The sequence below is a fragment of the Danio rerio genome, chromosome 24 (assembly GCF_052040795.2).
Source record: "Danio rerio strain M-AB ecotype USA chromosome 24, GRCz13ab, whole genome shotgun sequence".
NCBI lineage: Eukaryota > Metazoa > Chordata > Actinopteri > Cypriniformes > Danionidae > Danio > Danio rerio.
This window is the reverse complement of record NC_141044.1, coordinates 17,758,640-17,772,366: the sequence shown is the minus strand read 5'-3', so window position 1 is coordinate 17,772,366 and position 13,727 is coordinate 17,758,640. Positions and strand designations below refer to the sequence as shown.

General features: G+C 34.6%; 1 protein-coding gene across 3 annotated transcripts in view; it reads right to left on the bottom strand.

Annotated features, from left to right (window-relative positions):
• The window catches only part of neto1l (neuropilin (NRP) and tolloid (TLL)-like 1, like), a 227,278-nt gene extending 214,260 nt beyond the window's left edge, over window positions 1-13,018 (bottom strand). For all 3 annotated transcript variants that reach the window (XR_015524861.1, XM_087309376.1, XM_087309377.1), the window contains exons 1-4: window positions 12,058-13,018; window positions 10,651-10,704; window positions 10,430-10,564; window positions 5,493-5,741 (exon numbers count right to left, since the gene is read on the bottom strand). Coding sequence is in view for 2 of the 3 variants with exons in the window: in XM_087309376.1 (XP_087165502.1) it covers window positions 5,493-5,741; window positions 10,430-10,564; window positions 10,651-10,704; window positions 12,058-12,085 (466 nt within the window). In the remaining variant the exon portion in view is untranslated. The remainder of the gene's footprint in view (window positions 1-5,492; window positions 5,742-10,429; window positions 10,565-10,650; window positions 10,705-12,057) is intronic.
• Between the last annotated feature and the right edge of the window lie 709 nt (window positions 13,019-13,727).

Here is a 13,727-nt window from a genome sequence, read left to right as displayed (position 1 = left end):
ACCTTCAATATTTCGCTAACATTTAAGGCACTGTTGATGGCTTTCTTAAAACAGTGCTGATTTGCCATTGTGTTCACATGCTCAACAGAAATTGTTGTGATTGGCCGAGAAGGTCATCAGTTCACCCACCACAGTTTACCTAGAACAAACACAGACGAGCGATCCGCTTAATGAATTGACTGATTTTCAGGGCTGCTTTGGCAGCTCCAGGGTCCGTGTATCTTTGTTTGCACTTGGTGAAGAGCAGTAAACTGATGAGCATTGGTGAATACTATGGTAAATCATTGCTGTTTATGGACGCGCTCAGCGGCGCTTGAATGTTAGCGGAAAATGGACGTTTTTAAAACTTCAGTACCGGGAAAACACTATTACAGACAACACAAGGGTGTGCTATAGAGGACTGCAGTTTGCAGTTTTGTTTTATTGCTCACCGGGTTACATAGGCTGAAGCATGGAAGCGTCCTTACGGTGTTTAACTGGTGCCATAAACTGAAGCCTAGCAGGAAACTTGAGCATATTACTCTTAAAGAGATTGTGATGCTGTTTAATACTAAATTACTTTTATTTGTTTAAATTAAACTGACTGAATGATATAAAAGTGATGTTTACATCATTTGTGCATTTTGAAATCTCAGCAACAGCTGGAGGTTTATAGTCCACAGCATGTTACTGCAATGTTTACAGTGCTGGTCCTATACTAACAGGTTTCTTCCCACCGCAGCCTCGCTTTGGTTCTTTAAAATGGTGGCTGCGTAAAATAAGCGTATGGCTCACTGAAGTTGTAGATGCTCTTTAAATGATTAGTTTTTTTATTTATTTTATTTTATTTTATTATCCCGATTCCTGTCTTGTTAGCATTTATTAGTTTAAATAACGATTATTTAAATAGCCGGGTCTGTCAAGTTTTAGGGTCTCCTCGAAACATTTCAGTTTTGTATGAAAAAATGCAGTGCGTTTTATTAATTGTTTGTGTTGTGTGAAAAATGCAGCACATTTTTAAAAAAATGTGAGTGCACTGTGATGATTTGTAACATGTGTGCTGTCAAGTGGATAAAGATCTTTACTCATTTTACCAGCATTTTTTTTTGTAATTGCACGTGTTTCCTTAAATTACAGCACATTGCGTTCTCTTGACCACCATATTTTAATAATGATTTTTTATTATTATTTGGCAAGTTTTTTTTTTTCTACAAAGAGGGTTAAGGTTAACTCTTTTTATAACTTAATAATTTAGAAAATACCGGAAAACCAGGAAAGAAGGAAAAAGGTCTATTTTTTGTTTAATAAAATGTATAGAATCAGGCAAATAATGTAAGAATTTATCGATCTATAAATTTAAACAAATTTACAGACCCAATTTGATCGTGGAACAACACCATCACCAAAAAGTGCATTTCTTTATATTAGACATAAACAAACAAACAAACAAATAAACAAACAAACAAATACATAAACAAATAAGTACAATTTTCCAAACTTTTATGAATTTCTACTCTCTTTTTTACAATTTTTTATTTTTTTTTATTTTATTTTGGTAATTATTTGGTATATTTTTGGTATTTTGGTAACTGGTAGCCAATGACTTTCATAGAGGGAAAAAAAATATTTTAAAAATATGTTGTTCTGAGTTCAACAGAAGAAGGAAACTTAAGCAGGCTTCATTCAAATAGAGGGTGAATAAATGTCTTAAATACTTGAAATATCATTCTCAATTTAATGTATCATTGCAGTGTCTTTGCCAAGAATCTCACATTTCTGAGAGAAACCCTTTTTTCATAGTGTTGTGAGTGAAACTGACATCATGATGTATATCCATGAAGATCTGACTGCTGGAATGAACTCATTCAGCGTCTGCATGATAACTGCATCTGAATGCTGGAAGCGACTGCACACAACCATTTTTATTTTCACATGATATCAGGAAGTAATTACACACACTGTGCACATCATTCTACTTTTCTATCACTGAGCCATCCAACGTTCAGCAATGGATTATGCCATGCATCCACTATTACAGATTAAACTAACCTTGAGTGAAAATACCTTTAATTACTTTCAAACCAAATTGGAAAACTCTGACATTTAAAACTACCTACACCTGGATGCATGTTGGAAATAATGCAGATTTACAGCACTATCACAACTTCTGACCTCTCACATTTTTACTTTTCATTTAAGGGAAAGACATATTTTAGGTATGCACATTTAACATTTAGGGTTGTTATAATACATTCAATGAAGTTTTTAAACTTGGGAGCATTGAGAAAGTCGTATTGCATTATTCACACTCAAGGGGTTCCAAACCATTAGGATTTTCCTCCTTTTCTCTTTTCATTGAATAATTAAGAAGATATTTTGAAGACCTGTAACTACTGACTTAATGGTTAAGAGATACTAGGACTGTGCAATTAATCGAAATTGAATTGCAATCGATATATATATATATATATATATATATATATATATATATATATATATATATATATATATATATATATATATGTGGTGTGTATGTGTGTGTGTGTGTGTGTGTGTGTGTGTTATTTAATTTCCCCTGCCTAGAGCAAATGCATGACAAAAGGTGTTCTGACATTTTATACTACCCATCAGATTATGCTACCAACATACCAACACAGTATTTGAATAGTTCTGAGGTTGGGGTTAGGGATTAGACAGGTTACGGCGATTTTACAGCTTCATATCACACTACTGTACAATAAAATTTACACTGGTAGCAAAATCTGATGGGTAGCACACTGCGTCATCAAAATGTGCTACCTACTTTTTAAATAGAAGGTAGGACAATCTGACAAGGTAGGACAAATGCACAGATCACCGGTTGTGTGTGAAAGCCTTACTGGCCAATTAAGTAAGCGCACTTTCGTTCTGCCCAATCAGAATTGCGCAACCAAACTACGCCCACAATAAAAAAAGAAAACAAACAGTAAAGCGCTGACAAGTGGGATTATGGCGTCTGCAGCTTCAGAAGCATTAAAATACAAATTAATAAATAAAAAATTATATATATATATATATATATATATATATATATATATATATATATATATATATATATATATATATATATATATATATATATATATCTGTTTGGCATTAAAACAGATATGAATAAATAGTGACTGAAACTTTCTGGTAATTTTCTGTGTAAACTGTCATTTTAAGAATAAGACAACCCAAAAGCAGGTTTTTGGTTTGGAGTAAAATAAGAAATCATATATATATATATATATATATATATATATATATATATATATATATATATATATATATATATATATATATATATATATATATATATATATATATATATATATTAAATTTAATCATATATATATATTAACTTATTTTGATTTGATTTTACTGATGCCATTTTTGTTTCTAATGCCTCATCAGGTTAGTGATGGACAGGAAAGTATTATTTGATACATATCACACTGATAGACTGATAAAGCTTTTGTTTACACTGCCAACAGTACCTTACTTGACAAAGAAAAATACCCCTGCTCATAAAAGTCAACAGAACTGATTTGGAAAACCTTCATTCAAGGACTTCACTGATTCCGTAGCCTGTTTTTGATTCACCAAGTAGAACTTTAAATCATTTGACAGAAAATGACTTTTTTTTAACAAATAGTTCCATCAAAAAGAATCCTCTCTAAAGAGTTATCAGCTCAGCCATCAGTCTTTATCTGCCTTAAAGATTCTTTGCTGAATGACACCAAATATATCAAATATTTTTCAAAGATTTTTTTTTTTTTTTGCATCATGGTATTTCATCCATATTGTCAGACGAATATGTGAGCAGTTACAAAAATCAATATCATGAACACATTCCAGCAATTTTTAAACAATAATTTGTGGATTCCAAACCATATTTTCAGTCAATACCCCAGAGCAAACCAAGAGTCTAAAATCAATAGGTTTTATAAAGTTAATCACATGATTCCACACACACTCCCACAAAAAAACCTTAAGATCTGATCTGTAGGTCAGTTGCACTTGCACTGATGTATTTGATTTGATATGAGTGCAGAGTTAATGAGGAAATTTCAGAAGTTGTGCTGCCCAGAGCCCCAGGATGACGAACTCGGAATAAATTCCCTCTCTTTTACACCGCAGACTGACACATGTTTGATTGAGTGGCTGTTTTGTGATAATAAGCAGATCCCATTTTCAGCTAAATACAAGAACGTTCCTTTCTGCAGAGATAAAATGTGCAAAAGCCTAAGGAAGATGAATACGTGTAATTTCTATCCTTCCTCATCCCCTGCTTTTCATTCATCTGTTGTACCTTCCGCATTAGCATGAGTTACCATTGGCTGCAGCACAGCAGATGCGCTCTCCACTTTTTTGGGGGAACATCAAGGGAAGTGAATTCAGGGACTTTTATCTCCTTAATTATGCAAATTATATGCCACTGATATTCCTTATCAAGACTAGAGGAAGCTGTGTGTTTCTTCTCTGGCAAGTTTGCGAAGCGAGAGTCTGAATCTATTCACGCTGAACAGTTTCTGTACAACTTGGCGAAAGAATTTCCTCTTGACTTACAATAGGATGGGGGGGGGGTGTCTCAGCTCATAACTCATTTCTCAGATATGACTCTAAATCAGTGCTGCCTTCAATTGTGTGCTACTTTCTCTTGCACCCAGTGCCACAGCTGTGCAATTCATCTGCAAGGCCCATGAAGCCCGGCCGCTCTGTGAAATTCTTCTGCATTTACAAGTTTAGTTGCAGCTAAATTCTAAGATCACTTTTGGCATTTTTTTGCACAATATCTATTACTGTTCAATTTGCACAGCATTTATGCGCCATCTCTCTCTTGAACTCAGGTACAGTGATACTTGCTGTTCAGACTCACTTCAGTTCAGAGATTCAATTTTAAATCAAGGAAAATGATCAGAAAGCAGCGGCTTTTAATAGACTCAGAATGAGATGCCTGATAACAACCAACCGTGGTGTGATGTGCTGCATTTTTTCAGAAGATTCCTTTGAGAACGAGTGAAATCAATTATATGCAGAATGATGTTGTTGTTACCACTTAGCATCTTATTGGCAATCTTTAACATCTGAAGCAGGTACTGAGAATAACTGTCAGCAATCATTGTGCTGCTAAGAATTGATCAAGGTAAACAATTTAAAACGCTTTAAATGAATAAGAACATACAGGCTGCTCATTAATGATATTAAAATATGACTAAAAAGCTCAAGTGCAGATTATGACCATTGGCAGCTCCAACGTGGACCCACAACAATCACTATATGAATCAGCAGCTTGGATTTTGAAGAGCAGATACTGATTGCATCAGGAATTCAAGACGACATGCGAGGCATAAAAATACCCCGAGGTTAGCTAGTTTCCCAAACTCTTTAAGACCATCAAGGAAAGCCTAAAACTCGCTGGTGTAAAAATAAATCAATCTGTACCAATCGTAAACATTACTGACACTGCATAAAGGTGTATAAAACAGTACCTGATGTGAAATTGTAGCTTGCAGAAAATCCCATGGCCTCCAATTCACCATCCGCAACAAATTTTATCCATAGGTAGCGGCCGCTTGATCTGATATATGGAGGGTTTTGCTGTCCGCAGTAGCGTCCAATTATTGGAGAAAAGCCAAAGGGTCCATCCCGGACTTCAATATGGTCAAATTTACATTCCCATGAAGGCTCAATTGAATACTTTTCATCAAAGAAAAGATCAATGCATTGTCTCGGGGGAGCTGCAAAGGGGAAAAGAAAATCATGAAAACTGACAGCTGTAATTTATGATGCATGATATCATATGTCCAACTAGTGCTGATAATATGATCAACAATATGACTGATGACATCACATGACATGCAAAACATAATTAAATAGTTAAATAAAAAATATAATTAAAACATTTACAGTTGAAGTCAGAATTATTAGCCCCCTGTTTCTTTTTTCCCCAATTTCTGTTTAATGGAGAGAAGATTTTTTCAACACATTTCTAAACATAATAGTTTTAATAACTCATCTCTAATAACTGATTTATTTTATCTTTACCATGACAACAGTAAATAATATTTTACTAGATATTTTTCAAGACACTTCTATACAGCTTAAAGGGACTTTTAGGGCCCTATTTTGACGTTCCATGCGCAAAGTGCAGGGGGCAAACGCTTTCAAGGCGTGTCAGAATCCACTTTTGCTAATTTGAGGATGGAAAAATCCGATTTGCGCCATGGCAGGGTTGAGTTTATTTTCTTAATGAGTTATAGGTGTGTTTTGAAAATAAACCAATCAGAGTCTCATCTCCCATTCCCTTTAAGATCCAGTTGCGTCATGCTATAAGCGTATTTGCTATTTACATGACCACTTTGTAGGTGGAAAAACTGAGCGTTTCACTAGCAAGAAAACAGTTAAACAGAACATCTGCTGCGTGAGAATGAGAAATAAGGCATCTCATAATCTCGTGCATAGGAAAACCTTGTATGCACAGACATCATTTAGCCTATAAATAATTAATTTTGTTTGTTAAGCGCAAAGATTTGTGTTAAAACTATTTTTAAATTCAGTTCTAATTTCCAGCAAACAAATAAATGAACAATAATAACAAAGTGTGGTTAAAAACTTGAGTTATATCCAAATATACATGCTGTGCCCCATATGGTCTAAAACCTGACAGGTGGGCAAATCTAAGCTTGTTTTTAATAAAACAAATATAAATACGCATATAATAAATAATACTGATAATAATAATAACATTATACAAACGCAAATTGTTATGAATGAAGATGAAAAAGGCATGAAGGCAATGGTTTTTAAATTTATGTAGGCTAGAAAATAATATGTTTTGAAATATTTTAATTCTTTATATTTATATCCTATATATATATCCTTAATATATATATATATATTTTTTTTTCATTTGTAAAGATATTTGCGTATTGCTCTACATCTTGTGTGTATTAAGCAGTGTGTAAGCGAGGTGCACAACTAACGCGCTCTGTGCTGGACAATAGACCGGCTTTGCTTTGGTCTATTGAAAAATCTATTATAGTTTCTCAAAATAGCAACGCGCCAGCAATGCACCTCAGAACGCCTTCCTTTTTAGACTAGAATGCCTATTGGTGTACATATGAGCGCAAATGCATTTCCTATTTAAACAGTGTGGCACAAAACATCAAAACAACTCTTGCACCGAGCTAAAACTAGCAAACAACAATTGTGTCATGCCTTGCGCCACATTGCGCCGGGTGTATGATAGGGCCCTTAAAGGCTTCAATAGGTTAATTGGTTAATTAGGCAGGTTAGGGTTATTAGGCAAGTTATTGTATAACGATGGTTTGTTCTGCAAACTATCAAAAAAAAAATAAGATTAAAGGGGCTAATAATTTTATCCTTAAAGCGTTTTTTAAAAAGTTCAAAACCTCTTTTATTCTAGCCGAAATAAAACAAATAAAACTTTCTCCAGACAATAAAATATTATTAGACATACTGTAAAACTGTCCTTGCTCTGTTAAACATCATTTAGGGAAAAAAAAATAAAATCAAAGAGGCGCTAATATTTCTGACTTCAACTGTACATATTAACTTTGTATTATTATTATTATTATTATTATTATTTTATTTATTTATTTTTTGCATATCAGGTGATGTAATTAAACATCACAATAATCCTTTAGCATTATTTGGTATGAAAATAAATGAATGAATTTTATTGTTATATTAACAATTTTATTGTAAATTTTATTGCAATCTCATGAATCACTCAGCCCTATTTCCAACAGAAGTTTGTAACAAAAATGTAAAAGCAAATTCATGGCTAATAAAGTATATTCTTACTTTTTGTACAATCTGCTTATGCCACTGATTTGAGTGTAGAAGTTACAGGTTTAGTGGTGAAAATTAATGTGCGCATGTATTTCTAAAGATTTTCTACACCGGTCATATTTTAAAAAGTTATGTTTTTATTAGTATGCCAATATTAGTATACAATGGTACACTAATTAGCCCAAAAAGAATCCCATGGCAATTTGTAACTCTTTAATGTTACTGGTGGATTATGTGCAATGTAATCACACTCCATTGATGATTATGTTAAAGGGAGGCCATTCATGGTTCCTTTTATGTTTCACTTTCTGTGAATAAGATTCATATACACTAGTAAATATGTAAAATGTAAAACTGCTGTTTATTGTGAAATCAGAGGTCAACTGAGATATTTCTACCTGTGTTATTTTTTTCTGTGTATATAAAATACAGTTCATACAGTATGTGATCCCTTATGGCCCATTTCCACTGAGTGTTATGGCACAGTACGGTTCGGTTAGGTATGTTATTATGGCTGTTTCCACTGTCAAAACATACCTATAAGCGAACCCTACCAAACCACTTTTTGGGTACCCTTTGCAAAGGGTACCTAGCACAATAAAAGGGTACTTAAAGGCGGAGCTAGACACGCAACTGAACGCTATTTGTTTACAGAAATACGACACTCGCTCGTGCAACAAGCCAGAATGATAACAAAGAAACTGCCATGTTTTAAATACACAGCTGAATCATTACACCTTAATAATATAAACATATAATAAAAAGCCATGGTCGACCCAAGCTCAATCAAACCTTGTCATTGTCTTCATGAACAGCCACGAAGCTAAAAAGAAGAGCAGAATCTGCCCTGTGCCGCGTAGTTTTTTACAAGGCTGTCTAAAATGAAAGCGGATTCGCTTTCTCATTTGTACTCATCGCTTATCTATATTTGAAATAACGAACTTCTTGAGCTGATGATAAAAATGTGCACGTGATTATTGAAGTGCTTCTGGCATCTGATCCTGTCAGAAACAAACAAACGCGAGAGTGACATACAAAAAAGGAGAAGCTTGAAAAAACAAAGGAGCAAATGATTCTTTCAGCAACCTAAAGCCCTAAAACTACCTGCTATGTTTAACTATTATCATCACCTCTTGGACTATAATGAATGTGTGTTGTTTTTGAACCCAAATAAGAACTAAATGTATGCTGTGTGTAGTTTGTCTGTAATGGTAACATATCAAAGACTGTAAGGGGCTGTATGTGTTCATATATGGTGCATTTATTTATTTTATGTAATCGCAGACTTTACAGTAGACTATTTCGCACTCATCATTGATCTGCAGTTATAATCAAATCATGTCCATTAAAAGGTTAGTAATGAACATTTATACACAAGTATTTATGTGTACAAAGCATCTCTTTTGTGAGAAGTGCTTCTCGTATGATATGTGAACAACCTGTCCAGCTTTACTTTGACATTTTCTCGAGCGAGAATGAAAATGACTGAATCTTTCTGTCGCACACCACACTTACCAAAACAGTACCATTGGTACCCTTTTAGCAGTGTAAAAGCAAGCCTGATAAAGGTGACACATACCGGCCCGTACCGTACCGTACTGTATCACTCAGTGGAATGAGGCCATTACAGAAATGTCACAAGAGTTTCACGTGTGAATTTGCAAATGCAATCACATGAAGTCACATGTAAAACAGATAAACATTGTGAAATACCAATGGAAATGTGTGTGTTTTTTGTTTTTTTTTGTATGAATCCGATGTGATTCCATGTTATCTATGTGTTATACATGTTGTCGAAATTTGGTCGTGTGTAGTATGTGAAAAAACGTGATCACATGAGAAATTAATGTGACTTTTCCAATATGATCTCATGGGAATTTGTTACTTTTTGATTTAGTGGCTAATTTGAATTAATTTGTACAATCTCATTTGTACAATAAAGTTGCGATTTGCTTATTCTCCTTGGGTTTAGGTTGGGTGCCATGCCTCCTTTTTAAAACTGATTTTTCTTTACAGCTAAACTTGTAAAAATTCATATGATTTAGCTACAACAATGACAAAACTAAAAAAAGTTACGTTTCCTTATGACATCAGGCTGGACTTTTCTGTAAGGAATGATTAGTGAAATGACAATGTTTTGTAAAAAAAAATCATAATTTTTGTAATCTTATTATAAATGTGATAAATAAACCATTCAATTTTAAGGAAATTACTGCTTCTAAGGAATTACTAGCTTCTTTCAATTTGATTTTCAGTTACTTGGCACAATGCATAATGCTAACAGATGTGACTGAGAGACAGTTCCTAATTCTAGTTCCGATATAAAATCTAATTCCAAAAATCAAATCGGCGTTCAGATATTAAGAGATTGTTAATAGATGCCTCTGTTATAAATGCAAAAGAGAACTCACTAGTGTTTGTTAGCATCATAATAGTGCTGCATTGGATTAAAAATCAACTGAGTGCTACTGCATCTTTTACTGTGAGTACCGCTGCGCTACTGAACAGTTCAAAACAACCCCCACCGTCCAAGTGCCATGTGACAGATTTGTTTTTGTGCTGCATTTACTATTCAAACAAGGTTTTGTTTTTGGGTTGTTCTCTTTTGTACCTTCAATGATGTAGATGCATTCTCGCTCTGGGGGATATTTGTTTGGGTAATTGGGTGAGGTGAAGAGGCCTCCCTCCGGTTCTTTCACCCAGGTTCCACACTGCCCAGCAGGCTGTACTCCTGAATTGTTTTTCACTGAGAGAGAGCAGTCAAATGTCAGAGATTGCCAGGAAACATGGAGATGGAGAGTGGGCGGGTATTCTGTGACAAAACATCATTACCTGCTTCCTTCTTTGTTGCCCCAGACAACCCAAGCATGAGAAGACCTGCAACAACTGAGACAAAAGATTTAAGATCAAAACAGCATAAAATCATGTGGACTCATTAACATGTAGCTGGCTGGAACAATACTGTGCTTACATGTTATCTTGTTGCACTAAATCACAAAACTTATTTATTTATTTTTTGTACTTGAATCTTGAATATTGTAAATAATGGAAAGAGACTGGTTTGTTTGCTATGGATGTACTAGATGTTTTGGAACCAACAGCCTTATTATTAACTGTTTTTCTTTTTTTTAGCTGGTCCAATCTGGTCAATGACTAGATGCTATCCATGTTAACAACCTGGCATAATTAGCTGTTAGCTTGTTTGTTGTTATTTCAAGATGCTGCACTACCTTACAATAGAAATATATATCATCAAACTTCTAATAATAATTAAAAAATGACGTGATCAACTTGTAATTGATGAGTTGCTAGCCAAAGGTACTGTAGCTTATACCAGAATGTGGATTATCAAATCACCAATTTGAACAAGCCAATAACCAAATTTGCAATAGCTAATATTCAGCAGGGTAACAAAACATAACCAAAAAAAAAAATAAAAAATTATTTCTTAACTCATATTCAGCTGGTAGCGGTTTTACAATATGCTAGGGTGCTAGATGTTGGTCACTGACTTGTTGACTAGCTAAAATAATACACTTTGGCTATCTTACTAAGGTTATTTGAAGCTGGTTTGTTGCTGCAGCAAAAATGCCACCTAAATGAAACTAGTAATAAGCTTAGAATAATAATGACCATCTTAGGCCAGCAACAAACTAATATAATGTAAAAAGCTGCCTTAACAGGTTTTAGCGTTTGGCCAGTGAGAAGTGCTGGTCCAAATTAATTGCATGTGCACCAGAGTTCGGAGGAGCTGATGTGTATTTAAGACCAGCTAGTTACCAGTTCAAACTACATTTCCCAGCATGCAAAAAAACAAAACCTTAAAAAGTACCACTTTTAACTTTCATTCATTTAAATGTATTTATTTACCTAATGTTAAATAAGCAACTACTAAAATTCTAGTTAATAAGCATTTTAGACCAGTAAGAAAACAGCTTCCATACTATGCAAGTTTTATAGCAGTAGTATTGCTATTTGGCTCATTTGGGTGCAGTTGGTTTAAACTGGTCACTGGTCACTTCCAACATCCTAAATAAATAAATAAACAAACATAGACCAGCTATTGACATGTTTAAGATTTTCTCAGAGGGAACGAGGCATAATCAAAATAGATTTCTGCCAGTTTACAATCACACACAAAGTTCCCAAGGTAAGGAAAAAAAGAGAGTCGACGCTTGTGAATTCAGACCTCATGCGTAAAATGAAACGGAGAGAGTGAAGTTAAGTGGTAGGACTTACCGTGAAGGAACCTGTTCCCATGTACCATGTCTATTCCTTTCACAAATGGCTTTCTCAACTAATTCCATTTAGATCGGAATACTTTCAGAAGAAAAGATGGATCTTTGCAATACAGAAAACGAAAAATCACAGCAAATGTGCCAACACAGCCCTGGATTCCCTTCACTATAAATTAATCAATGACGACGGAGATTCCAGCAGAGATCCACAACTACAGTATGCATGAGTTTCGTATAAAACCAGAAAAAAAGATGCAAACGCTTCCATCCAAACGTTTCCAAAGCCCTCTGGTGCTTTTGGTGATGGATTAATAGGTCCGTCATTAGCTTTTCCTGATCGCTCCACCTTTCCAGAGTCACCACGAAAAGATTAATAAAGGGAAAAGGTTGAAAAAGCTCCCTTCCATCTCTAATAAGCACTTATCCGAATATTCGTTTCAATTCGTTTTTCCATTGCTGAGCATAGACAACTTCAACAAGAAAACTCACAGCGACAAGAAACGTGCCTCATTCCCGCGCTTCCTCGCCAATATATTCAGTAGAAACCCCTTTTCCCGCTTCTCTCCACATCAAAGAGTTTATTCATATCATCTCTTCTCTCTTGCCATTCATTATTTTCAGTTTTTCGGCAGAGTTATGTCAACATGATGCGGCAGCACACGGAACTGTTCGTCATAAATCCACTAATGTTGAAGAATAGATGATGCTCTCGAAGAAGCACCGCAAAGCCGGTCAGACTGCGGGATCCGGTGAATACAACACCTCACACGGCAGCACAGAGGAAAAAAAGCTAGGGGGTAAGCAGAAAAAAGCACTGCGTGAGGAAACCAAACAAGGAGGGAAAAAAGATGGACATCAAGCCAGAAGTATCAGCATCTCCAGCATTAACTGCACCTGCAATGCTGGATTGGCGAGGAGCATCTGCAGCCTGCGGACAATTGGAGAGAAGTAGCGAAGCATGCAGACACTATAAATTCATTCCAGGGTTTATACAGCCAACCTCTTTCAGGAAAAAGCACACCGTTTATCTGGCTTTAAAAATGTTAACTTCATTCATCAATAATCTTGACGCGAGCTAAATGTGGATTTATCATGCAAGCCCTTTTTAGCTAGATTAAGCTATTGTGTTAACAGTTTGATTTACACGGGAAAATGGTTATTTGTGGAATAAATAATTGCCTTTCTTACATTTTAAGTGAAAAAAAGAGTAATATTTATTTAATTTCAGTTGGTGGAAGTTGCTGTTAATGGAACGTGAAATCATTTTCCAAATATGTCCACCATCTAAACATTTTAGAGGAAAAAGGCTCATAGTAAGTAGTTTTCAGGATACATTTTATTTGATTAAAATATATTATTGTTCCTAACAGTTATGAAATCAAAGTCTTATGCTGACTACTACTACAAACTACTACTACCTGGAATGGGCAGTATTTATGATACATGTATTTCAAATACATATTTCAAATAAAAAAAAAAACAGTGTTTTGTAATTTGTTTTTATGGAGTTGATAAAGTTTGGTTTATATTTTGTATCAAAATATTTCAGTGTCCTGTGTTTTTGTATATTTAACATACTATACAATAACTTGTAAGAAGTCTACATGCTGACAAAAAATAGAACAAAAAAATTGATTAAGATGGTGGTCAGTGCTTGGAGTATGAATGGAA